The sequence below is a fragment of the Elephas maximus genome, chromosome 1, assembly GCF_024166365.1.
Source record: "Elephas maximus indicus isolate mEleMax1 chromosome 1, mEleMax1 primary haplotype, whole genome shotgun sequence".
In the NCBI taxonomy this organism is placed as follows: Eukaryota; Metazoa; Chordata; class Mammalia; order Proboscidea; family Elephantidae; genus Elephas; species Elephas maximus.
The window spans coordinates 54347168-54374202 of record NC_064819.1 but is presented as its reverse complement, the minus strand read 5'-3'; the positions used below and the strand labels follow the sequence as shown (position 1 = coordinate 54374202).

The 27035-nt window shown below is 42.3% G+C and overlaps 2 protein-coding genes across 2 annotated transcripts in view; one reads left to right on the top strand and one right to left on the bottom strand.

Annotated features, from left to right (window-relative positions):
- SYCP2L (synaptonemal complex protein 2 like) overlaps positions 1–17517 on the bottom strand; it is an 87151-nt gene extending 69634 nt beyond the window's left edge. Inside the window, exons 1-9 of the mRNA XM_049855290.1 lie at positions 17403–17517; positions 16968–17139; positions 14543–14858; positions 10846–10983; positions 10635–10754; positions 9331–9435; positions 8499–8523; positions 7194–7279; positions 6950–7038 (exon numbers count right to left, since the gene is read on the bottom strand). Of these exons, the coding sequence (XP_049711247.1) occupies positions 6950–7038; positions 7194–7279; positions 8499–8523; positions 9331–9435; positions 10635–10754; positions 10846–10983; positions 14543–14858; positions 16968–17139; positions 17403–17517 (1166 nt within the window). The remainder of the gene's footprint in view (positions 1–6949; positions 7039–7193; positions 7280–8498; positions 8524–9330; positions 9436–10634; positions 10755–10845; positions 10984–14542; positions 14859–16967; positions 17140–17402) is intronic.
- Positions 17518–18886: 1369 nt separating this feature from the next.
- GCM2 (glial cells missing transcription factor 2) lies at positions 18887–26277 on the top strand. Its single transcript, XM_049883509.1, has 5 exons — positions 18887–18976; positions 22897–23149; positions 23532–23644; positions 24281–24406; positions 25339–26277. Exons 1-5 carry the CDS (start codon positions 18887–18889, stop codon positions 26275–26277), a joined length of 1521 nt encoding a protein of 506 aa, XP_049739466.1.
- The last annotated feature ends 758 nt before the right edge of the window (positions 26278–27035 follow it).

Genomic DNA, 27035 nt, shown 5'->3' with positions numbered 1-27035 from the left:
CTTTTGTTATGGGTCTATTTAGTTGTTCTACCTCTGTGTTAGTTTAGGTAGGTAGTGTGTTTCTAGGAATTCATCCATTTCTTCTAGGTTTTCATATTTGTTAGAGTACAATTTTTCATAGTAATCTGATATGATTCTTTTAATTTCAGTTGGGTCTGTTGTAATATCACCCATCTCATTTCTTATTTGGGTTATTTGTTTCCTCTCCTGTTTTTCTTTTGTCAGTTTGGCCAATGGTTTATAAATTTTGTTAACTGTTTTCAAAGAACCAGCTTTTGGTCTTGTTAACTCTTTCAACTGTTTTTCTGTTTTCTATTTAATTCTGCTCTAATTTTAATTATTTGCTTTCTTCTGGTACCTGAGGGTTTCTTTTGTTGCTCTCTATTTGTTCAAGTTGTAGGGATAATTCTTTGATTTTGGCCCTTTCTTCTTTTTGGATGTGTGCACTTACTGATATAAACTGACCTCTGAGCACTGTTTTTGCTGTGTCCCAAAGGTACTGATAGGAAGTGTTTTCAGTCTCATTGGATTCTATGAATTTCTTTAGTCCACCCTTAGTGTCTTCTGCAACCCAGTCATTTTTGAGCAGGGTATTGTTCAGTTTCCAAGTGTTCGATTTCTTTTCCCTACTTTTTCTAATTTTGATTTCCTCTTTTATGGCCTTATGGTCTGAGAAGATGCTTTGTAATATTTCAATCTTTTGGATTCTGCTAAGGCTTGCTTTATGACCTAATATGTGGTCTATTCCAGAGAATGTTCCATGTGCACTAGAAAAGAAAGTATACTTGGCTGCTGTTGGGTGGAGTGTTCTGTGTATGTCTATAATGTCAAGTTGGTTGATTGTGGCATTTAGGTCTTCCGTGTCTTTATTGAGCTTCTTTCTGGATGCCCTGTCCTACACTGAAAGTGGTATGTTGAAGCCTCCTACTATAATTGTGGAACTGTCTATCTCACTTTTCAAAGCTGATAGAGTTTGTTTTATGTATCTTGCAGCCCTGTCATTGGGTACATAAATATTTAGTATGGTTATATCCTCCTGGTATATTGTCCCTTTTATCATTATATAGTGTTCTTCCTTATCCTTTGTGGTGGATTTAACTTTAAAGTCTATTTTGTCAGAAATTAATATAGCCACTCCTGCTCTTTTTTGATTGTTGTCTGCTTCATATATTTTTTTCCATCCTTTGAGTTTTAGTTTGTGTCTCTAAGTCTAAGGTGTGTCTCCTGTAGGCTGCATATACACGGATCTTTTTTTTTTAATCCATTCTGCCACACTCTATTTACATTCAGCATAATTACGGATAGGTGTGAATATAGTGCTATCATTTTGATCTCTTTTTTTGTGTGTTGTTGACAATTTCTTTTTCCCACTTAATTTTTTGTGCTGAGTAGCTTATCTTTATATATTGTCTTTTCCTCTTATTCTTTGCAATTGATTTTGTTTCTGCTGAGTCTCTATTTTTTCCATTTTATTTTTATCAGTAAGATAGGTAGTCTCCTTTTTGCTGTGTCCCAAAGGTACTGATAGGAAGTGTTTTCAGTCTCATTGGATTCTATGAATTTCTTTAGTCCACCCTTAGTGTCTTCTGCAACCCAGTCATTTTCTAAGTTTCAACCTAACTGTTATTTCCTTATATCGCCGTGTCTTCCTCTCCATATGAAAGATCTATGACTACATTTCTTAGTCCCTCTTTATTATTTTAATGTTGTCTTCTTTTATATAATAACATCGCTACTTCCCTGTTTTGAGTGTTTTTTTTATTTTGATTTATTATTGTGATTTCCCTGTCTGGGTTGACACCTGGTTAATCTGTCCTGTGTTTTAGTCTTGGGTTGATATCTGATATTATTGATTTTCTATCCAAAGAACTCCCTTTAGTATTTCTTGTAGTTTTGTTTTGGTTTTTACAAATTCCCTAAACTTCTTTTTATCTGGAAATGTCCTAATTTCACCTTCATATTTGAGACAGTTTTGCTGGATATGTGATTCTTGGTTGAGAATTTTTTTCCTTGAATGCTTTATATAACTCATCCCATTGCCTTCTTCCCTGCATGGTTTCTGGTGAGTAGTCCAAGCATATTCTTATTGACTCACCTTTGTAGGTGACTTTTCGTTTATCCCTAGCTGCTCTTAAAATTCTCTCTTTAACTTTGGTTTTGGCAAATTCGATTACAATATGTCTTGGTGATTTCTTTTAAGATCTAGCTTATGTGAAGTTTGGTGAACATCTTGGATAGATATCTTCTCATCCTTCACAAAATCAGGGAAGTTTTCTGCCAACAAATCTTCAATAATTCTCTCTGTATTTTCTGTTATCCCTCCCTGTTCTGGTACTCCAGTCACTCATAAGTTATTTCTCCTGATAGAGTCCCACATGATTCTTAAGCTTTCTTCATTTTTTAAAATTCTTTTATCTGATTTTTCTTCAAATATATTGGTGCCAAGTGCCTTATCTTCAAGCTCACCAATTCTGCATCCACTTGCTCAATTCTGCTCCTCTGACTTTCTATTGAGTTGTCCAGTTCTGCAATTTTATTGTTAATCTTCTGAATTTCTGATTGCTGTCTCTGTATGGATTCTTGCAGCTTATTAAATTTTTCATTATGTTCTTGAATAGCCTTTTAATTCCTTCAACTGCTTTATCGGTGTGTTCGTTGCCTTGTTCTGTGTATTGTCTGATCTTACTTATCTCATTCCTGATGTCTTGAAGAGTTCTGTATATTAATCTTTTGTATTCTGCATCTGGTAATTCCAGGAATGCACCTTCACCCAGAAGATCCCTTGATTCTTTGTTTTGAGAGCTTGTTGAAGTGATCATGGTTTGTTTCTTTATATGATTTGATATTGACTGTTGTCACCGTGCCATCTCTAAGTTATTGTATTTGTTTATGTTTGCTTACTGTGTTGTAGCTTCTTGCTTTGTTTCATTTTGATATGCCCAAATGGGCTGCTGGAGTGAGCTAGCTTATTTTTGCCTTTGAAGCTCTGACGTCCTGTCACCAGATGGCTAGAGCTGTTATCAGGTATATCAGTCTAGGGGTCCATTCACTTTTCTTGTATGAATTCAGCTTATGTGTCCAGGCAGCTGGTCATCAAGTCTATGGTACAGGCTCTGTACTACAGTCTTAGAAGGGTGTTTGGTATAGGTACCGGTATCTGGTATCTGGTGTCAGCAGGAGGTCATGCTCTGACCAAGGCAGGGGGCTAAGAACTGTACCCCGAGTGTCTGTGAAGAAAGTGCATCCCTGTTCCCTAGAGCGTACAGGTGGGTGGGTTTTGCAGACGGACCATGGGCACCCAGTGCTTTTGGTTGTAAGGACTGGGAGGTACCAGTTATCCTTGGACTCCTGTCATGGGTGGCTGGGTGACCTGAGTGGAGCCACCAGTCCTTAGGCCCCTTATGTGGGTAGGTGAGGACCCTGTTTAATAGACAATATGGTGTTAAATATCAAACACCCACCTCTCCACCACACAGCTGAAACAGTTGCAGTCCGTCAACAAGGGCCTATTCTACTGAAATAGGCCCACACAGGTCCATGCAGGAGGGAAAGGTATTCAAAGTCCTTGGACTGTTTATGCCTGGACAGGAACTGCTTCTGTCCTGAGCTCCCCCGGTTAGTGGAGCTGGCAAATTATCTTTTCCCCCATTTGTGAATTTATTCCTTCTCCAAGGCTGGGAGAATGGCTCAGGGAGCCCAACCTGGCCTATCTCAGGCCCATGGAAATCAAGAGCCACTGAAGGTGGCTTGGGGGTGGGGAGGCATGGTAAAATATACACAAGTACTTAGCTTTTTACCAAGAGTGCTGTTTTTCTCTGGTTCCAGAGGTGTGAGTAGGCTGTGCGGCTGGTTGTTTCTCCCTGAGGAAACTGCAGCTGGATGCTACCACTAGCCCACCACAGCCGCTCCCAGGAACGGTGCCTAAGGGATCCCGGCAACTCCTCTCCGCTTCTGAACCATCTCTCCCTTCCTTTGCTGCTCAATCCTTTTTCTAACTTTGCCTTTGATATTCAGGGCTTCCAGCTTGTCATAATTATAACCATTTCACTTGTTTTTTCAGGTCTTTGTTGTAAGGGGGATCGTTGGAAGCGTCTGGCTATTCCATTATCTCGGCCCCATCTCTCTTTTTATGTGTTTTTTAACAAGAAGATAAGAGCTACTGTACACGCTGAGGTTCTGTGTCTTCTTCTGTGAAGGGAATCCAGTCTTATGGTCTTTAAAGATTCATCAAACACTAAGATTCTGGAGTTTTATAATCCTTTCCACAGCCTGTGAAGATATATGTCCTAGTTACATAAGTTTGATGCCTGGAGGAAATGTAGTTACCTTAAGAGCTGACAGAAAGTCTGGGATATTCTGGACTTTGAGTCAAAGGCAAAACTGTGCATTTTTTCTGTGAGCTGTTCGAGCTGATTAAAAAATACTCATAAACCTTAATTTAAAGATGCAATGGGATTGAGTTACTACATTATTGTAACTAACACAGACTCCCATATCCTACACTCTTCAAGAATTTCAATTCAATGTTAACAAGTGTGATAGTGATTGTTTTAAAATCTGAAATAATTAATTTCCATGTTGAAGAGTATTATTAAGAAATGTTGTGATACTTCGGTTTCTTGTAATGAATCAATTGCACTGTTACTATTAAATAGAAGCCTTAAAAAAATACCACTGAGAATGCTACTTGATTTTATGCTTGCAGTTTTACCTTTGACTTAAGGTTCAGAACACCACAGACTTTCTAGAACCCACAGACAATAAAGTAGGATGATCATGGGAAACTTGAAACCTTCAGAGAAAACATCCAGTCAGCGGCTCTCCAAATCTTAATACTCCACTAAGAGTAATGAGTTCACTAATGTATTCAAAAAACACTTTTTAAGGAGAAATTCAGTGGAAAACTACACCTACAAAAACTAGTTAAATGGAGCCCCTCACCAATCACCTGGTTCAGGCCCTACACACCGTGGTAAACCGGCTCATCCTTCCTCTCACAAGTAAGGGCTGAGTGTCACGTTATAGATGGCGCGCCACAGCGGCGTCCCCAAGGCTGCGGACTGGTTAGTACAGAGCCACATGATTACATACAATTTCAAAACAGGATGCTGGGCTGCTATGAAAAACAGTGTGGTGGTTCCTCAAAAAGTTAACACAGATTTACCATGTGACCCAACAATTCCAGTCCTAGGTATTTACCCTAAAGAACTGAGGCAGAGATTCAAATAGACACTTGTACACTAACTGTCATTGGATCATTATTCACGACAGCCAAAAGACAGAAATGACCCAAGTGTCCACCGACAAATGAATGGATAAACAAAATGTGGTGTATCCATACAAGGGGATATTATTCAGCCCTCAAGAAAAATGAAGTTCTGATCCATGCTATGACATGAATGAGCTTTGAAAACATTATGCTTAGTGAAATAAGGCAGATGAAAAAAGACAAATATTGTCTAATCCACTTAAATGAAATATCTAGAATAGGTAAATGCATAGAGACAAAAGTCTATCAGTGGTTACCAGGGGCTGGGGGAGGAGGAACGGGGAGTTACTGCTAAAGAAGCACTGGTTTCTGTTTGGGGTAATGAAAACATTTTAGAAATAAATTGTGGTGATGGTTGCACAACACTGTAAATGTAATTAATACCACTGAATTGTACACTTAAAAATGGTTAAAATGGCAAATTTTATGTTACACACCCTCTCCTCACTTAAAAGGCCAGGTTGTTATGCAAAACTGGCATTATATGAAAATGAAGGATGACCACACTGCATTACAAAATGGCAGATGACTACATCATTACACATTTGCCAAACCACTGAGAATCATGGCCCAACCAAGCTGGCACATAACCTTAACCATCGAAGCCAGGATTACTCTTACCCTCCTTACTGACTGATATACGTTGTTAAGGCACAAGATAGAGAGTAAATTTTTTATTATTGTTGTCAGTACAAAATGTCCAATAACAAGACAGTTGGTAAGCGAGGAAAAAGTGTATATATTTAACTATATGGAGCCCTGGTGGTGCAATGGTTAAGTGCCCAGCTGCTAATGGAAATGTTGGCAGTTCAAACCACGCAGTGGCTCTGTGGGAGAAAGACCTGGTGATTTGTTTCTGTGAAAGATTACAGACAAGGAAATCCTATGGGGCAGTTCTACTCCGTCATGTGGGGCTGCTATGAGTCAGAATTGACTCACCAACACTCAACAACAACATATTTAATTATAATCAAATAAATAGGTGGCTAGTTTTGATCTTCCTATGGTTGCACATTACAACCTTACTCCAAATTTCAAGTTCCAAGAACTGTGTAACTGTGGGTGAGTCACCGAAGGGGAAAATATCCATTACTTGAAAAACGACACAAATTCCACATCCTAGTGATATATTAAATAGCTAGTAACCTCTGAGTATTTACTCTACAAGGTAATGTGCTAATCACTTTAAACGATGGCCTTGTTTAACCTTTACAATAACTGTTAAGTAGGTATTATTGCTTACTCCATTTTACAGGCAAGCAAACTGAGGTACAGTGAGGTTAATGGTGTGCTTTCCTCCGGATTACACAATTAGCAAAGCCAGCTTCTGAACCCAAGCTGTGTGGCTCAAGGATCCGTGCTCTTTCCACTCTACCACAAATCACTAATTTAGTTCACACGCACAATGAAAGCGTTACCTACAGCTTCAAAAAGTGTTTCTCCTCAAAAATTTAATGCAAAGACCTATACTATTGAAAAAAAGCTTGGCAAAGTCTAGCTTTTTTCCCTTAGCCCTTCTTCATTGCCTGGCACAGTGTCTGATACATAGTAGGTGCACAAAGCATTTGTTGAAGGAAGTAAAGAAGTAATCAGGTCTAAGGTGAACGAAGATTAAAGTTTTATCCATCATTTGAGATTCTGCCCTGACTACATCACATAGCTGAGTATAAGATCACTTACATAAAGGGATGTGTGCCTTCCAGCAAAGCGAGTTTTTTTCTCTCTTCCCGAGGCACAGCCTCCAAAATGCAGTTCAAGGTCCTCAAAGCCTTTTCAGAGGGAAAGAAGGCATTTATTGGGAGGGAACAAAAGCCTTTTCAGAGGGAGAGAAGGCATTTATGGGGAGGGAACAAAACAAAGATCTATTTATAACTTTCTCTGAATTTCTAGAGCAACTGTTACCGTTTTATTGTTCGCAACTCACCTCCTGCCCAATCAAATGATTCTGAGTCTTTCCTGTCACCAGGGACCCTAGACTAAATATGAAGGAATCCAGCATCTGAATTTTCCCTGAAAGCATAATTTTATATTATTAAAATTTATGCTAAAAAGAATAAGATGATTCCTACACAGCAGAAGTAGGAAAAGACCAAAACAGTCACTGGAACAGTAAATTTTTCAGAAATTATCATCTGGGCAAGGGACAAATTACAGCCTGCTTGAAATTACAGAACCCCCCCCACCCCCCAGCCACGATATACTTGCATTACACAGACACCCACTAAAGAGAATAACAGCCGTAAGCGTGACCACACCTTGTGATTATTGCATCCCAAGCAAAGCTCCTTTTTTTGTCTGGAATAAGCAATGTTCAAAAGGCATTTCCTACACAATTTCCTGTTTCCATGTGTTTTGTGTATTTATGTACTTTGTAACAATAAAAATTTTATACAGTCCTGGACTAACAGAGAAGCAGGAATTATTTTATAAAGTGTTAGCCTTTATTAAATAGTGTAATCATAGAAACTTCAACTGCTACTAATATGTCAGAATGTAGTAAAAAACAGGGTATGTGGTAATATTTTATGCTTATTAGATAATAAACATTTTACGGCTTCATTTATGCACATTATGTTAAGATATGAAACGGCAGATATGTGATTTTTATAAGCGAATTATTTAACACAGACTTCCAGTACTGAATTTCCTCAGTATAAGATGCCATCTATAGTAGGATGTAGTATCGATTTAGTAAGCTTTTCAAAAAAAATAAAATAAAGATGTACCACATAGAAAAGACATACCTACTTTAAAATGGCTCTAAGTTAGGAAATATTCAAATATTTTAAGTGCCTCTTTGAATCTATGATACTACAATTCAAAATTTCAAATTAACTTGAGCTACACTGAGCAAAGTCATCAACCTCTAAAATTTTACCTTTTCCACTCTTGAAAGACAGAGAAAGACATTTCAGTCAGCTCCAAGCTCAACTGGCAAGAGTTAAACTGCTGATTTGGAATGACAAAAGCTCTGGTCATGGCTGAGTTCAACTAAGCAGCCAAATAGTGACAGGAACGGCTACATAAAAACGTACCTCAGGCAAACCAAGACATTCTTCATGACAGATTTCATTCACCGTCACCATACAACCGTCAGAAGATGGTCAGTAAATCCAAATCATTTCTAAATCCACTTTACTTTTACACATCATTTAAATATTCTTTTCGCTGCACCAGAATATTCCATTAATGAACAATTATTTTATAAGTAGCCAAATAGTACACTTACCTTTACTACTACTCCTGGAAATAATCTAATAAAAAGAAAAGAAAAAGTAAAGCTTATAGTATAAAAATAGCCTTCTAAACTATCACATTAATGCATTAATGCTGACATTTCTCCCATAGGCAGAAAACTTTACATATAGAAGATAAAGTCTATTTGAGCTTCGGTTTATTAAAATCAGGGAGCCCTGGTGGCACAGTGGTTAAGAGCTATGGCTGCTAACCAAAAGGTCAGCAGTACAAATCCACGAGTCACTTCCTGGAAACCCTACGGAGCAGTTCTATTCTGTCCTGTAGGGTGGCTATGAGTCTATGGCAACAGATTTTTGGTTTTATTAAAATCATCAATCAGATAAATAATGTATTTGTATGTATGAAAATGAATTGCCTCATTTTTCTATGTTAGTTATGTTGGTTATGTCTATGTGTACACCCAACGCCACTGAGTCGACTCCAACTCATAGCAGTCCTGTAGGACAGAGGAGAACTGCCAGTAGGGTTCCCAAGGCTGTCATCTTTATGGAAGCCGAAGGCCACGTCTTTCTCCCACAGAGCAGCTGGTGGGTTCAAACCCCCAACCTTTTGGTTAGCAGCCAAGCACTTTAACCACTGCACCACCACGGCTCCTTTTTATATGTGTACATGCATATATATCTATACAGTTACCTATTTACCTATCTACGTATATAATTAACTTTTGTTTCCATTTCACATAATACTCTAATAATAAAATGTGGGAGTCTTGCAACAAAGAAACCAAGTTTCAGAAATAACTTGAAGATTCCTGAAAATCCTCAATGGTACCTGCTCAGTGAAGCATCCACTCCCATCCTTACCAAGGCGGTGTCAAAGAAGTCTTCTGTAGCAGTAATCAGGGATACGTCCGAGGCTAAGTCTTCCTTAATCAGAAATCCTATTGTTCTTTCAAGCCAGGAAACCATGTACACAGGAGAAGAAACAGAGATGGCACCATGTATGACTGAATAACTACTGCCTATTCAATGGAATGTCACAAGATAACTCAGTAAGCATCATAATTTTAAAGACTCTTTTTCCATTCCACACTATTTCAATTAGACTTGGGTCTAAGGCCTCCAGTTTAGAGCATTTCAGGATGAAGTCATACTGCTACAAGTTGAAATGACTAAATTCTCAGATATCAGCAAGAATTGGGAGACTTGGGGTCCCTTGGTGGTATAAATGATTAATGTGCTCAGCTGCTAACTGGAAGGCTGGAGGTTTCAGTCCACCCAGAGGCACCTTGGAAGAAAGGCCTGGGAGTCTACTGCCCAAAAATCACACATGGTAAACCCTGTGGAGCACACTCCTGCTCTAACACACATGGGATCACCATGAGCTGGAACTGACTCAATGGCAACTGGGGGTGGTGCTAGATAAGGTTTAATTTAATGAGTCTCCCCAATCCAGGAGAAATTCTTGCCATCTGGAAAGCAGTAGAAAACAAACTATCAAAGGATGGTTCGTTATAACATATATGTCTCAGGACTAACCACCTTTTCTTTGGCAAAAGCTTCCAGCTAATTACAGAATTTTTCTTCCCTAACCCAATTTCACATTCGGTTGCTACAACTGAGTATGATTTAGAATAAATTATTATAAATCCTCCTAAAAAACCAACCAACCAACCCACCCGTTGACGTCAAGTCGATTCTGACTCAGAGACTCTATACAACCAAGTAGAACTGCCCCATAGGGTTTACAAGGAACACCTGGTGGATTCAAACTGCTGAACTTTTGGTTAGCAGCTGAGCTCTTAACTACTGCACCACCAGGGCTCAATAAACCCTCCTAGAACATATTTATTCAATAAAGCAAAGGCCATGTTTCGACCATTTTTGCTGAGACTGGTCACTCTTAGACAAAAAGAACTCTCGCATACCCAGGCTTTTTAAGGGAGGAGCTGTGTCTGACTCATTCCTGTACAGCCCAGAGTGTCCTGTCCAGCACATACATCATTTTTGGAAATTCATTTTTGATTGGATCTAGGCAACAAGCATCAGTACGAATTTCTCTTCTAATTTAATTTCAAAGAAACAGGAAATACCAAACTAGATAACTGAATCCACTTTAGTTCTTTGAAGTTACCCAGAGGCATACAAAACTAAAATGTGACACTTATCTTTGGAACCAGTCCCTGCTGAATTAGCAAAGGCTCATCTTCTTTGGGGCCATCCAGGCAGAACTGCTGAACGCATTTCAGCAACAGTGAGACATGCTGAAATTCTCTGTCATCCAGCTCCTAGGTATTAAACCACACTGAATTAAAGCCCTTGGAAATGATGACATGTTGGTTGGTACTCTGGTCACGTTTAACAAAACAATGTACTTGCCTTGTTTATGGATCTCTCAAGCTGGTTCAGGAGAAGATGATCATATTTTTGAGGAGCACGGCTCTCCCTCTGTTGAAAATATTCTTTTATTTTCTGATACCCTTTCCCAGCAGACACTGCAGTAATGAGTGATTGAAGCTGGAAAGTTGACAGTTTTGCAAGTTACCTTTTTTCCCCAACGACATTTATTTCATAGCAATACTTCTGACTAATTATCATTATCGATAATAATTCTCTGTGGAAATAATACAGGGCAAATATAGAATAGAGGCCCATTGTATCTTGAACTGTAAACAATCATTTACCAAATGACTTAAGTTTCTATTAGCTTAAGACAGTACTCAAAATGTGGCTCCCGGACCACCAACAGGAGGCCTGGTGACGCAGTGGTTAAAAGCTCAGCTGCTAAACGAGAGGTTGGCGGTTTTAAACCCACCACCTGCTCTGTGGGGAAAAGATGAGGCATTCCGCTTCCAGAAAGATTACAGCCTTGGAAACCTTAACGGGGGAGTTCTACTTTGTCCTATAGGGTCTCCATGAGTCAGAAATCAACTTGACAGCAATGGGTTTTTTGTTCTTGGAGCACCAGCAATACCAGCTTCACCTGGGAATGTTTTAGGAATTAGAAACTCGGGGGTTGGGCCTTCCAGGTGATTTTGATAGTTGCTAAAGTTTGAGAGCCCCTAACTTAAGGAAGGAAACTCTGGTGGCATAATGGTTAAGAGTTGGGCTGCTAACCAAAAGGTTGGCAGTTTGAATCCACCAGCCGCTCCTTGGAAACCCTATGAGGCAGTCCTACTCTGTCCTACAGAGTCACTATGAGTTGTAATTGACTCGACAGCAACAGGTTTGGTTTTTGGTTTTGGTAACTGAAGGAAACCTAAACGTTTTAATTATACATATCACTAGGTAAAAAAAGTTTACCCTCAGCAACGTTAGAAATTCTAAAGCACCAAAAAATTCTAACAGATTTTTCATTCATAAGTAACATAAATGACCATAATGGAAGAAAAAGAATTCAAAACTAATTAATTACAGATGATAGAAACTGATAATAGGCAAATTATATCATAATGAAGTTGACCTTTTCTGCCTCAACATCAGCAAAAACATACTTGACTAACAGACACTCCTTTAAATACTTGTATTAGAAAATATGATTTAATAAAAAATTCTGGTCCAATTCTACAGGCCAAGTTACAATACACAATACATGTTAATAAGCAGCCATTCCACTGATTTTCGGTACTAATTTAGATGGGGAAACAACATTTGAAATTATTCCATTTAAGCAGATTTTCTTTTTCGAAGCTTCCATATACGGAGCTTCTGCGTATGTCAAGTGTGTTAAGTCTTCCACAAATGTTTTCATTCCATCTTCACCACCACCCTGAGAGGTTAGATTCCTTCTCTGGGGATGGAAATACCCAGGCTGGGAAAGGATAAGGATGAGCATGAAATCACCCAGCTGTGATTCATACCCCGATTACGCCACAGAAACTCCTGCTTCACCTGCTTCAAACTCTGCCAGGGCTTCCCACTGCCCTCACAATAAACCTAAACCCTTGGTCTGCTAGGCTCTGGGTCATCTGATCTCGGGCAACTTCTTCAGCCTGACTTTCTCACTAAGGAGTCCTAGAATCAGTCAAGCTCTTCCTTGCCCCAGGGCCTTAGCACTGACTCTTCCGTGCCTAGTGTGCTTCCCCCACCTTTTTACCCAGGGCTTGGCTTCTTGTCATCTTTCAGATCTCAGCTTACAGACTACCTTTTTAGGTAAGCCTTCCAAGACCACCTCATCTAAAGTAGGCCAAGTGCCTACCATCAGCCCCCAGTTAATCTCCATCACAATACTCTGGTCTTTCTTTTCCTACTACTCTACTTTTAAGCTGTTTCTTTGCCTCTTGCTCCACCAGGCTGTAAATTCTATGAGGGCAGGAAATCTTACCTGTGTTGTTCAGTACTGTCTACGTACACCCAGAACAATACCTGGCACAACATAGCTTAGACTAGAATGTTGGTAAGGTAGTTGAAGTTAAAACAGACAAGAAATGGGATGTGGGAGCTTAGGGAAAAAGAAGAAGCCAAGAAGTTTGTTTCTGGTCTGAGCAGTGGAGGAACAACTGTGTGCTAGTTACCCAGGGAGCACAGGGTTATATCAGGCCGAAGGCCAATGTGATCTGTTGAACTTATGATGCCACACACCTAACGCTGGCGAAGTCATGGTGATTAACCAAGAATTTCAATTTTGTTGGTGGTGCTGGTCACAACCATCATTTTTGTTCTTTTGCATCTTGGGTATGAAGAGAAAAACATTGCTAATAAATCCAAGATAACATCAAAAAGGCAAAAACTCAAACTTGAATTTTACCCAGAAAATATCCTGCGCTGATCCACTCTCATCTCCCTTAACAGAAGGCAAAGGACGCTTTTTCTGTGTACAATTAAAAAAAAAAGTGTTTTTAAATATTACTTAAAAACGCATTTCCAATTTAAAAAATAAGACAAAGGAAATATTCACTTTTTTTCATAAACAAAGACTTTGTTTACTTGTGTCATTGATTATAGGTATAAGTGAAGATGCTACTTTTTCAACTTTATCCAGCCTTCCTTAACACTACCTGTGACAAATACTATACAAACTATAAAGAAGCAAACGCCATTTGAATAAACGGTCATACACAATAAACAAATTTATACCCCACAGTGATGACTAAAAAAGGAAGAAAAGGTTTTGTATTAATAAACTTCCGAATGAGAGCTTGTAAATAAAGTTAAATAAAACCCAATCAAGAGTTTAAGCTGTATGTTTCCGACTTATATAAATCAGCCATTCCACTGTCAATGTTACTCTAAGACTTCTATACTGAAATTTAACAGACCAAAGATCAACAAAAACTACACCCACGGCCACAAAACAAACATTCACTGGGTCTACCATCCTGGTTTTCACAATACAGGATGCCACATTAAATAACAGCATCTTATCTGCTCACTTCATCTCAACAATTAACTGAAAAGAATACACCAAAATGTTTTTTTTAAATCCCTACTAGTTTTTGTTTTGTTTTTTAATTTGGTTTGGGCTAACAGTTCTAGTTCTATATGAACTTGACCAATGTCCTTAAATAATTTTATATTATTATTTATATATGAAAAATAGGGTGACTTTAAAGATCCAAATCCAGTCTTTTTTTTTTTTTTTTTTTTCACTAGCAAAGTGGGAGCCACGGCTGGACTAAGTCCCCCAGGTCCGGGGCTCTTAAGCGTTAATTTGCGACCCTGGCAGAGGAAACCCTAGCACTGACAATCCCAGGAGTCGTCCCTGGGTGGCACTAAGGGTGAAGCTCTCTCGACTACTAGCCACCTCAGAAGACAGGCCTTGAAAGCCCTATGGAGCAGTTCCACTCTGCACACACCCGTCGCCGGGAGTCAGAATCCACTCGCTGGCAACGAATAACGAGACCACAGATGTGGGGACCATGGGTTAACCTTACTGCACTTTTTACTTACACAACACGGGGGGAAAGAGGGCTGGAGAAACAGCCGGACTAACTTGAAAAGAACTCGCTCATTGGCTCCAAAGTTCCTTTCCCCTAGTGCTTTATTAGTGAGAGACCGGAGGTTTCTACTCTGCCTTTTTGTCTCATTGAAAGCTGCCACTAAACTCCCAAACTTAAAGCGCTCAAAGGGCCCCCACCGGCTTGTACCCCGGCGGCGGCGGACTGTACCCCGTGCCCGGTCCCTGGGCGAAGATGCAAAGCTCTGCGCCAGCAGGACAAGCACCTCGCGGCCGGCGAGATGCGAAGGACTTCTCTCCCCCTTGGAGGGCAGTACGGAGGAGGCCGGGGCCCGAGGACTGCCCGGGCCCTCCTGGGTCACTCACCGCCGGCATCCTTCTGCTCCCGGCCAGACGCTGCTTGGCTGAGGCGCCCGCGCCACTCAAGCAGCTGCTGCTGCGCCGCGCTCCTGCGCCCTGCCGTTTCACTACCCCAGGCCCCGGCGGGTTGGCCCCACTGCTCCAAGGACTCCAGGCGCAGACCACTCACGTTGAAGAACCCGCCACTGAAATCGACTAGAATCTTCTGTTTGCGTCTCCAGAACTGCGCGCGAGTAACTAGCCAGCAGGGTTACGCTACCTGGGCGCACGTCTCCTCCCACGCACAACACACCTTAAAAGGGAAAAAAAACCCAGTACTCTAAGGACGTGAAAAACTCCCTTTAAACTCGAAATTCCAAACTGATAGGCGTCCGCTGTGCGGAAGCCCGACCTTCCGTTTTCTCTCCACGTTTAAACGCCTTACTTTCAGTTTTTGGTCCATTGATACATACGGACCAAAGCTGAACTAGCCCCCAAAATTGTGGGTACATTCCTGGTATCACAAAAGAAGGATGTGTTTTGTTTTGTTTTTAAGTACCTTGGTTGTACTCGGTGGGGAAAAGAAAAGCCAGCGTTTTCATCCATCTTTGCCTTTATGCCCACTTGTTTAATCGGACAAGAATGTGTACTAATGGCCAGGTCTGAATCCGGCAGGTAGCCTGTTATGTTCTCACAGTGGCAAAAATAAGCTGGGCTGGAGTTTTATTAAAAAACAAACAAAACGACCCCTCAAACCCAAACATTCCTTATGTAAAAGTCAACTAGACGCAAGGGGCATTTCATGTCATGCCATTTCCAGAAAGTGTTTACATTGAAGCAGAGCATAAAGTAACCAGAATCCCTGTTAGTAAACCCGGGATTGCGACGCATCTCCAGTCCATTCAAAACTGTGCTTATTTCTAACTTTGTCATATCCCTCTTCTGAAAAAGACGATGTAAATATATTTAAAGGAGCCCTGGTGGCGCAATGGTTAAGCACTCAGCTGCTAACAGAAAAGTTAGCGGTTTAAGCCCACCCAGCCGCTCTGGGGAGCTTCCCTAAAGACTACAACCAAGAAAACTCTATGGGGGCTGTTCTGTTCTGTCACATGGGGTAAGGATGAGTTGGAATTTGCTTGATTGACACCAAACAACATCAATAAATACTTAGATTAATCTACCTATTTTTATTTAAACCTAGAAAATCCAAAGGCTTCTTCCTTTTCTTTTTACTTAATGGGATTTCACAATATTAAAATGATAATCACGGAAAAGATGGTTGTAAATATTATGAAGCGTCCTGAATCCATACACATTAGTGCTAGAAAAAAATAGAAGGGTAATAAAAAAAAAAGCACTAACAAAAATGCAGTTTAAAGTGCATTTTATTTTACAGAATATAATAAAATTTTCTTAATAGTAGAAAACCTAAAAAACTATTTTTAGACTTCTGGGGAAAATATATCTTTCCAAACTCTAAGGTAGTAATGTATTCAAAGAGTCAGGTAAAATTAAAGCTAATACACAACAATATCATTTTGTTTGTTTTATTATATTTTCACTTGGGTTGTCTTCTTTTACTTAACACATTTTATCCAGACGTTATTTTGGGGCAACTTAGAATACATTATGTAATTACTCTCTAAATATGGTGGAGGCTTTATGACATGTCTTTGGACACCAGAATCCATTTAGAAAAAGTATATAATTTATCAATTTGCCTTTATCAGACCAAACCCATACGACCCTTAGGACACAGTAGAACTGCTCCATAGTGTTTCCAAGGAGTACCTGGTGGATTCGAACTGCTGACCTTTGGTTAGCAGCCATGGCTTTTAACCACTACACCATCAGGGCTGCCACTAAAAAGTTATAGTTTTGAAGGGTAAAGGCTCTCTAGGAATATTCTAAAAGTACAGCGATGTGAAGCACTCCAACAACGTCTGTAGTAAAACACATCGTTAAGAGACAATATTAACAGACAGTAATTAATAGAAATTCATTTCTATACTTTCTTGGAGGTAATTTTAAATGACTATTCTTGAAGTTACTTCTTTGAATATTTTATGATTTAAATTATCTTAAACCAATGCGTTTGACAAAACACCGATTTGTGAAAATAAAAACGAAATATCAATAGTTGTAATGTTTGCAAGACAAAACAAGCAACAACAAAAAGCAACTGAACGACAGGAGTGTCCGGGGCCTTTGGCAGTGAGTTAATCTCTAAGTCCGTGGATGAAACTAATGGGAGAAGAGCAGATACATCTCGTTGTTCCCACCTACACCTTCATGGCGACCGTTAGAGCGATTTTCATCAGAAATCCTGACCTGCACCGTCTTTCCGTAACAGGGAACGGCGGAGGAGAGGAGGTCAGGGGATGAACGAATCACTTTCTTCTGTGCAGACTTCTCGCCTCTGCTTTGGAGAAGTTCAGCTTAAAGAAGAAAAAGAAGAAACTGCGCACAACTACCCAAAATTGGCCTTCCCCCACGAAATTTCTCCCCGGGCTGGCTGTGCGGGCTGCTCCGAAACGCGCTTCGCGATTGGATTGCCTTTTCTAAGCAAGCCTGACTGTGCACTTGACCAAGGCTGTTTCGCACAAGTTGTGGGCCTAGGGCTTCCCTGCTTTTTTTCCCTTTCGCCAATGGAGGGACTAAACCTGCTAGAGGCGCTCCCTGGCTGCTCCTCTGTCGGCACTTAGCATCTGTCCGTGCGCCTGCCTGCGCTCCGCCCTGCGAAGGTCTAGGGCGCTCCAGGCCCTAGATTTGGGGCCGGGGGCGGGGGGTGGTGGTGGAATACGGGTTCGCAACATGATTCGCCTTCCTGGACTCGCTAGGGCTGCGAATGGAAGCGTTCCGACTGCAGAACGGCGGGGCGAGGAATAAATTCCCAACGCCCATCTTCCCTTGCTGCCCAGGGTCAAGCTCAGATGGATCCAAAAAGCGAAGTAAATCGCTTCAGTCGATCGATTCCTTTTCTCGGGCGTTTCCTAGTGCCGGATCTCCCCAGATAAGGCGAATGCTCAGGTGAAGAAGGTAATGTTCAGGCCCTGGAGAACCCACAGGGTCCTCCACCCTATCCCACCCCTCACCGGGGTCCTCCGGAATAGCGTCAATACGCTTTCGTCGTGGTATTTCTACGACAACGCCAATAAAGAGTTTTTTATAACTGTTATTTCAGGCGGGTGGCAACTGGGCGCTCACCGAGTTGCAATCACTGGTTTAACAGATAAGGAATCTGAGGCCCAGAGGCAGCTGAGGCAGGAGAGCGAGCTGTGGCGGGAGCAGTTGTGTCCCGGGCCAGAGCTCCCTTTCCTTCTTCCCCTCCACCTACTCCAGGCTCGCCGCCCCCTACCTTCCCGGGTTCTTCCCCAGACTCTGTCCTCACGAGCGGGGCCAGGGCCCTCCGCAGCCCCTGGGAGCTTGGGTGCGCTTAGGCACGGGAGCACCCACTGGCGCTTGGCGCTCTCTGGGACGTCCCAAACAACCGAGCACAGACTCGTGGGCTTGCAAGGCGGTCGCGCCCCAAGCAAGGAGACATGGGCATGATCAATCAGACTGGGGCTCGCGGCCGAGGGTCGCTTGTACGATTCCTGCGGTGTCCCAGAATTGAGTGCTGGCTCTCAGGGTACTTTGCTGGAAAATCCCGCCTCAAACGCCTCCACCTAAGCCCTGCCTGAAAGCCCAGAGGCGGGTGCGGATAGAAAAAGTGGTTTTCAACTTCAAGGAGACAAACCAAACCCTTCCCATGCCCCGTTAATATTTTGGCTTCAGTTTTTCCTTCGTCCCAAGGGCTCAGCTGAACCTCCCTTTCTGACTCTGCCCGGGAGGGGGTAACCAGGCCTTGCTGGTGCTTGGAACGCGGGCGCGGACGCAGGAGGCGAAGAAAGGCGGAGCACTGGCAGGTGAAGCTTTATAAAGGTGCAGGCAGCCTCTTGCTCGCGGACGCTGAGGTCGGGTAGAGAGCTTTCAGCACTGCCGCCGTGGACAGGGCCGCTTCTGAACTTCTAAACAGCTCTCTCGGTCTTTGCCTCTCCCTCACCACCCACCCCACCCCCCCGGCCCCCCCATACACACTGGAACCAGTGTCTTTTTAAAGAGGAAAAAAGTCACCTCACGCACTTTTTTTTTTTTCTCTGCACTTTCAGGATCCTAGGCCAAGAGCCGAGCGAGGTGGGGCAGATGCCAGCAGACTCAGAGCAGAAGGCGGACTGTGTGTGCCCCTATGGGATGAAGTTCAACTGGGACATCAACGACCCACAGATGCCGCAGGTGTGTGAAACCAGGTGTGTGTACCCGTGCGCGGCGCTTTCCATCCAAAGAGAGGGGACATGACATTCAAGCCCTTAGACTCTGTGCACAGACCCCCCCAACCCCTTATCCCCGCCCCCCCCCACACACACATATAACAGCCCTCGAATGTAAAGAAAACTTCTCTGGACTCTATAAATGGCAGCATTGGGCTTAGAGATGTGCCTTCTCTCAGCTTTTCCGTGAACTTGGCTGAAAACACACAGAAAAGGCAGCGGAAAATGTCCATCATGCAGGCTTCACGTTCCCAGTCCTTGGGTGGGAGCAGGGTGCCTCCTCCCTTCACTCTTCTTTAACCCAGAGTGACTTTTGTCATAAAAATCAGGGACCTCTCTTCCTTATCCATTCTTTGAAATCCAGAAGAAAGTTAAGGGGGAAAAAAAAAACCTCACCATATGTAAATATCTTTGCTTCCCCCTCCAGAAAACTGACATGCTTGAAATCTTAAACAAGAAGCTCGACTTGAGCAATTTATGCAGATGCCAGTGGCTACCTGAAAGAAATGCAGCTCCTAGGAGGCTCCACAGTCATTGTGGTCGTTGTAAGGAAGCCACGGGTGCTCAAAGAGCCTCTGTAATTCGGATTTTGTCCCTAGCTTTATTTCTGGGTTTATTTCTTCTGTGAGGATAGGAAATTTTTATCCTTTAAGGGTGAATTTGATTTTTTTTTTTTTTAAGGTCCGAAAGGGGTTTAAGGCCAAGTCCAGGGAATGAGATGGGTAATATGCTTGGTCATACTTGTTTGCGTCAACAACCGAGTATTGACTTTGGAGTCCTGGGTGTATGTGGAGGGAGACTGGGAGTGGCAGAGGCTGGCAACGTCATGGCATAAGGGGTAAGAGACTCGCATGCATTCAGCATCAACTCTGAGCCAGACAGGTGTTCAGGTGGACAGCACTTTCCTAGCAAGGTCGTGTGGTCTCTCAAGGGGTTACACCTTTTTGGATGTCCATGCTTGTGGTAGGTTTATGTTTGTTTGTTTTAAAGTCTGCATACTTGGAGGCCCACTCTGCCATTTGTGAAAGAAGACCACATTAGACACTTGCTGGCTTCTGTTCACTGAGGTCTTCATAAAAAACAACCTAATACTGGACTTAGAAAAGAGCCACATCCAAATAACGTAAAGATGACACATTTCTCAAGTATTATCAAGCCTTCCTAAGTAAATACGAAGTGTTTTTCTTTGGGAGACTGGATCCTAAGCCGGGAATGTGGTGGCCTCACCAAAGAGACAGGTGCAGTGGGATGGAGAAAGAGAACTGGAGATGGAACTTATTGCCCTAGCCTGGCTCTGGCTAACTGGGTGAGACAGCTGAGCTGGCTGCATCACCTTGAGAAAGACCTTGAACTTCCTTAGTCTCAGCCTACTAGCCTGTCATCAAGTGGCAGAACTGGATAACAATCTCGAAATCTACAATCTGTTCAGTGTGTGTGTGTGTGCACCCGTGTAGGCGCTCCTGCCAACACATTAGGGCAAATGAAATCCAATCCTGGAATCCTCTGCTGTTATTTTGTTTTAAAAGTACTGTCTCTGTAGCTTTGCTCCCAGGGTCACCACCTGGGTAGCTGGCGTGAGACATGCAGGTGTGAGACACTCTCACAGCCAAGCGCTAAAGAAGCTCTCTTCTGGGCAAATGTCAATTCAATGCTAAGATCTTCAAAGTGAAACGTTAACTTTCAAAACAAAGACATTTAAATCTAATGTAAACTTAGAGTTGAGAGTTCATCATTACACATTTCAGTATCAACTTGGCTTAAGTCAACATAGTAATTTATGTCAATTGTAGTATTTCAGAGAAAAACTAAAATAATATTATGATTAATAGTAATGATTTCAACATTGTTATCGTGGTTTAGAAAAAAAAAACCCACATACCTTAATAATGTTAGAATGTACACTGTAATGATGTATTCAGGTCTAAGTTGGACAACTGAGAATACTTGTGCTCTGCAAATGTTGAATCTAATTTTCCTGGGTGGGGTGGCTGGGGAAGACCTGTTGCCATTGAGTCAATTCTGACTCATAGCGACCCTATAGGACAGAGTAGAACTGCCCCATAGGATTTCTAAGGAGCAGTTGGTGGATTTGAACTGTCAACCTTTTGATTAGCAGCCGTAGCTCACCGTAGCTCTTAACCACTGCACCACCAGGGCTCTGGCAAGAGGAGGGGGGTGTGTGCAAATGGCTACTACTCTGATAATTCTCTCTCAGCCTCTATCAGACCAGGAAAGCCAGTGGGACCTGGCTAGCCACAGGTCTCCGTTGAAATCCTGGCTGTGCCCCTATGGGAGTTTACCTGTCTAATCTCCATTTCCTTGTCTATAAATAAGAGTAAGGATACCTATCTTGCAGAGTTGTTAGAGGATTACAGACTGTGCCTTAGAAACCCCTGGGTAAGTATGGCTTTGCAGGCCACACTGTCTCTGTCCCAACACTGCCCTTGCAGTGCAAAGGGAGCCAGGGACAATATGTGAACAAATGCATGTGGCTCTGTTCCAACAAAACTTTATTTATGAATACTGACATTTGAATTTCATGCAGTTTTCCTGTGTCACAAAATATAATTCTTTTTAAAATTTATTCCCAAACCATTTAGAACTATAACACTCATTCTTAGCTCACAGGCCATAGAAGCAGCAGGCCAGATTTGGCCAGCGGTCTCTAGTTTGCTGACCCCTACCCTAGAGAGTGACTGATAAATCGTAAGTGCTCAGTAAATGGTAATTTTGTATTAAACTTATGTATGAGAAAGACATTTCTTGTGGTATAAATAATGCAGCAGGTGGACAAAGACCACCCAGTGTGAATACAAAAGCGGTGCTCAGTATTTTAGATATCACTTGTTGTGCCCTGTGTTGAGGAGCACGGCCGTCTCTTTCTGCTCTGGGGAGAGGCACAGCCCTCAGCAGCCCAGGTTTCCCCGGGCTCAACAGCACCATCCTGCTCCAGGCAGTTTTTATGGTTAGATTCTTCAGCACTCAGTGCTGCTCTTTAACTTGGAAAGCTGTTCAGCTGGGAGTCGGGAGGAAAGCTGCTCTTGCCCTTCTGGGGCTGTGCTCTGCGTATCATTGCTGACGCGACTGGTAGGTTTGGGGTAGAGCCAAAAGCTTTTAAAGAAAAAGCACTGGGTCCAAGTAAAAATGTTTACAGGTGAAATTCTTTTTCAGTGACAGAGCATTCCGATCACTTTCGATACTTTACTTAAAGATGTTTTCAACATTTAAACACCCCAAGAAGTGATATAGCATAGTTCTAGGGGCTCAGCCTCTAGAGTTAGATTATTCTGAATCAAATCCTATACTTGCGTCTTGCTAGCTGTGTGATCTTGGGCAAGTCAATTAACCTCTCTGGCCTCGGTTTCCTATTCTGTAAAATGGGGATAATAATGGTACCTATTGTCTGTGTGTATTGTGAAGATTAGATGAATTAATACATGGTGGTGCAAATGGTTAGGCACCAGTCTACTATCTGAAAGGCTGGCACTTTGAACCCACCCAGAGGCACCTTGAATAGTAGGCCCGGCCATCTGCTTCCAAAAGGTCACAGCCTTGAAAATCCTATGGAGCAGTTCTCTGCTGCACACATGAGGTCGGCATGAGTCAGACTCGACTCTATGATAACAACCTTACCAACCACAACAGCATTTAGGAGATAAGTACTATATAAGCAGCCCCTGTTATGATTACCCAGTTGTCAGAAAAGTATAAAAAGACTGCAGGAGTGGCACTTTGTGATGGCATAATTTTTGGGTTTTACAATATTTCTGAATTTATAAAGGACCAATTTTTATTCTAATGCATTTGAAGAAAAACAAAAGACACAATGGGCGCAGCATGAGCTTGATAAACTTGACCACCCTTCCTTCTCCATGCCCCTCACAGGAGCCCACCCGCTTTGACCACTTCTGTGAGTGGCCGGATGGCTACGTGCGCTTCATCTACCGTGGTGACGAGAAGAAAGCACAGCGCCACCTGAGCGGATGGGCCATGCGCAACACCAACAACCACAATGGCCATATCCTCAAGAAGTCGTGCTTGGGCGTGGTGCTGTGCGCGAAGGCCTGCACCCTGCCTGACGGCTCCCGCCTGCAGCTGCGGCCAGCCATATGCGACAAGGCCAGGCTAAAGCAGCAGAGTGAGCCTGGGGCCAGGCGGGGGTCTGAAAGTCAGGGATACCTAGTCCCACTAATCTCCCATTCTGCCATCAGAAGGGGTGGAATTGAGGTTGTTATTAATTATTATAAATATGTATTTAATTACTTATTATGTAAGTAATGGTTGAGTATTGCTAATTAGGAGTCCCTGAGCAGCCCAAATGGTTAAGCACTGGGCTACCAATCAAAAGGCTGGCAGTTAGAATCCACCCAGAGGCACAAAACCCCGTGGAGCACAGTTCTATTCTGATGTACATGGACTTGCCATGAGTTGGAATCAACTTGACAGCAACCGGTTTGGTTTGGAATTTTTAATTATTTTATTAATATTAGAACTACTATTTCCCCCTCTGGGTTTTACAGAGAAAGCATGCCCCAACTGTAGTTCCTCTTTGGAGCTGATTCCCTGCCGAGGGCACAGCGGATACCCCGTAACCAACTTCTGGCGGCTGGCTGGCAATGCCATTTTTTTTCAGGTAGGTAGGGTGAAACTACAGATTGTGATGTGTATTTTCATCCCTCCATTTTTTTATATAGGAACCAAGGAAACTCCAGCAGTGTAGTGCTTAAGAGCTATGGCTGCTAATCAAAAGGTTGGCAGTTTGAATTTACCAGGTGCTCCTTGGAAACCCTATGGGGCAGTCTATAGGGTCACTATGAGTCGGAATTGATTCAATGGCAACGAGGTTTTGTTTTTGTTTTTTTATAGGAACCAAACCTCTTGCCATGTGGTTTGAGAACACTAGACTAAAGCAAATACAGCTCTGATGACCAGAAAAAATAGCTGTAGCCCTCCAAGGACCTACCTGGCTCAGTGGAATTAGCTCACCTACTGTGTGCACTATCACCTGAGCTGTAACTGCCTAAGGGCGAGTGATAGTGAACCAAGTTGTAGTTATAGTTCATTTGGTTGGATGGAAGAATTGTGGGTCATCTTTGAAGCTGACTCTTACTGATGCCTGTATTATTAGTTCAAGAGTTTTTCTTTCCTCTGTCATTTTGGAAAAAACAAACAAACTTGGGCTTTTGAGAAAGGCATTATTGATTTTTAGCCCCCATTTCTAGCTTTCTTCAGAAGAACAGATATATGATTTGTTTCTTCATTCATGCAGGCCAAGGGAGTTCATGACCACCCAAGGCCAGAGAGTAAATCAGAGACGGAAGCTAGAAGAAGTGCCATCAAGAGACAAATGGCCTCTTTTTACCAACCCCAGAAAAAGAGAGTTAGAGAGCCCGAGGTAATTGCAGAAGTGACATTGCCCTGTGGTTTGTGTTTACTTTCACGGCAAGATACACTGATAATTGTATGAAATATGAATGCCATACATTAATTACAAAGGTTTGATTTGATGTGAAAACGATATATCGCTAACAAAATGTCATTGGATAACATTCTGAGTAGGATTTCTAATCCCTTCTCCTTAAAGAAAAAACAAAAAGCAACCATTTTGATGGGCAGTGATAAAGTCAGGATGGGTGCTGCATCCTGATACAAGGGCAGACATCCACTGGTAACACAGAAATCAATATGTCCACACCACTGGCCAGCTAAGAGAGCATCCTTGAGAGGTTCTTTTGGACTATTTACATAAGAACAGGTAGAATTTCTCTGGACAACTTGATCCCATTTGGCTTTCCAACCAAAGCATGCCAAGCGGGCAAAGTGTTAGTGTGATGATGACAAAAATGACATTGTTAGAGCCCATCTGTTTGCCACACACTGATCTGAAGGTTTCACACATTAACAGTTACAAAATCCCCAAGAGGAGATTACTATTATTGAACCCCAAGAGGAATCTCAGGCACATAGAGGTTAAGTAACTTGCTCAATTAGTGAGAGACAGAGCCAGGATCTGAACCCAGCTCTGTGTAGTTCCTGAGCGTCAGTTCTCCTGAACATAGTAGAGGGGAGAACGGGACCGTCTGCCACTCAGACCCGTCCTGCCTGGCTACTGTGAACCTTCCTCATTCAATAGCGCGGTATTCGTGGCTGAGGGAGCTCAAGGTATGTGACCCATGGGCCACATGCCCAAATCAGGTACCTAAGCAGCCCAGTGTTCATAACACAGAATCCACCAACTGGAAGTTACGCAGTTGGCCTGCTCTTGTTACAGTTGAGGATGTTCACACAATTTACATGTCTTATGTCTGTGTTTGTATGATTTTTTAGGCAGAAGAGAATCAAGATAGCAATGGACATTTCAGCAACATACCTCCTTTGGAAAATCCAGAACAGCTTGATATAATGACTGACACTGGTTTCCCCACTGCAGGACAGCCTTGCCTATCCTTCCCAAACTCTGATGCTTACAAAGCTTCCTATGACCTAGCCACCTTCCAAAGAGACATAGTGCCACCCTTTCAGAAATATCCAAACCCAAGAATCTATTTGCCTAGGCCACCTTGTAGTTATGAACTGGTAGGCCCTGGTCATACACATTCTAGCCCACACCCCACCCTTTATAAAGATTCCACCAGTAGCCCTAATGACACAGACTGGGTTCACCTGAATGAACTACAATATAATGTCAATTCCTACAGCAGCTATGGGAGGAGCTTCGATTTCACCGGCAAACAACAGGGGTGGAAACCAGCTCTTGGAAAAGCTGGCTTCGGGGAGAGGACTGACTATGGACAGTTCCAGGCCATGACCCCTCACCCTTACTATAACCCAGAGCATCCCTGCAGGTACCTCACAGCTCCGTCGCCAGGTGCTCCAGCCCTACAGACCGTGATCACCACCACCACCAAAGTTTCCTACCAGGCCTACCAACCCCCTGCTCTGAGATACAGTGATAACGCCTGTGAGGTTAAGAGCCTTTCGAGCTGTAAATATGCTTCTGAAAACACCCCCATGTCTATCTCTCCAGAAGCCTTGGACCTTCCAGCTACAGTCACCAGGGAAGCCTCTCCAACAGGGTTATTTCCTGTGAAAATTCCAGAAGACAGCCGGGCCATCAGATCCACATTGGCTTTTTCTCAAGAGTCAGCTTCCTCCAGGGCAAACCAAGCAGAAACTTGGGATGTGTATCCATTGGAGCTGGGCTCTGAAATCAGTTATTCGGATAGAGCTGGTCAATTCTTGAACTATGACAACGAGAGCTTTTGAAAGACAATCCAAGGTCCGACATAATATTGGTGCACAAATAAGCAAATGAAAGTGAAAGGCCAACTATCTCTTGTTGAGCTGGGAGATTCACTTGCATGCAAAGAAATATTAGTAAAAATGCTGGTTGGGTGAAGAAATTATTGGTTGGAAATGTTTAGATGTATGGGGAAGTTTTGCACAGCATTTTAAAACCCACTACAGTACACAGAAGTAGGTCTGGAAGGTGCAACTCTCTCCAGTGAGCAAACAATCAACTGGCCTACATTACCTTTGCCTGTTAGCAGGAGGAGCCAAGGATCCCAAGCCTTTCCCCATTAGACCACATTAAGGTGTTTCAAAAACTCTTATTTGGCCATTAGAGGCTGTCAAGACAGCTTCAGGAAAGAAATCTTTACAAATATTTTTCCTGAGTCATAACATTTTATTTAACATTTAAAACATGTTAAAATAACTTGCGGAAGTCCTTTGGATCATCTTATCTACAAAGCATGTATCTACAGGGTTTTTAGTTTTATCTCTGGCAATTGTAAAGTGCAATTGTTCTTAAATGAATTTTATTTTTCAGAATCAGCTGAATGCCTTAGCATTTCTAATTGCTTTGCTGCCAGAGGCAGCCTAACAGTAATGGTGTGCACTTAGTGGATTATAATTGTACCAAAATACATTTTTCCTGATTAACCTTCAAAATTAAAATTGAGATGTTTTGTTCAGATACAATTTTACTGTTCCTTTCTTTTCATAAATGTGATTGATAATGT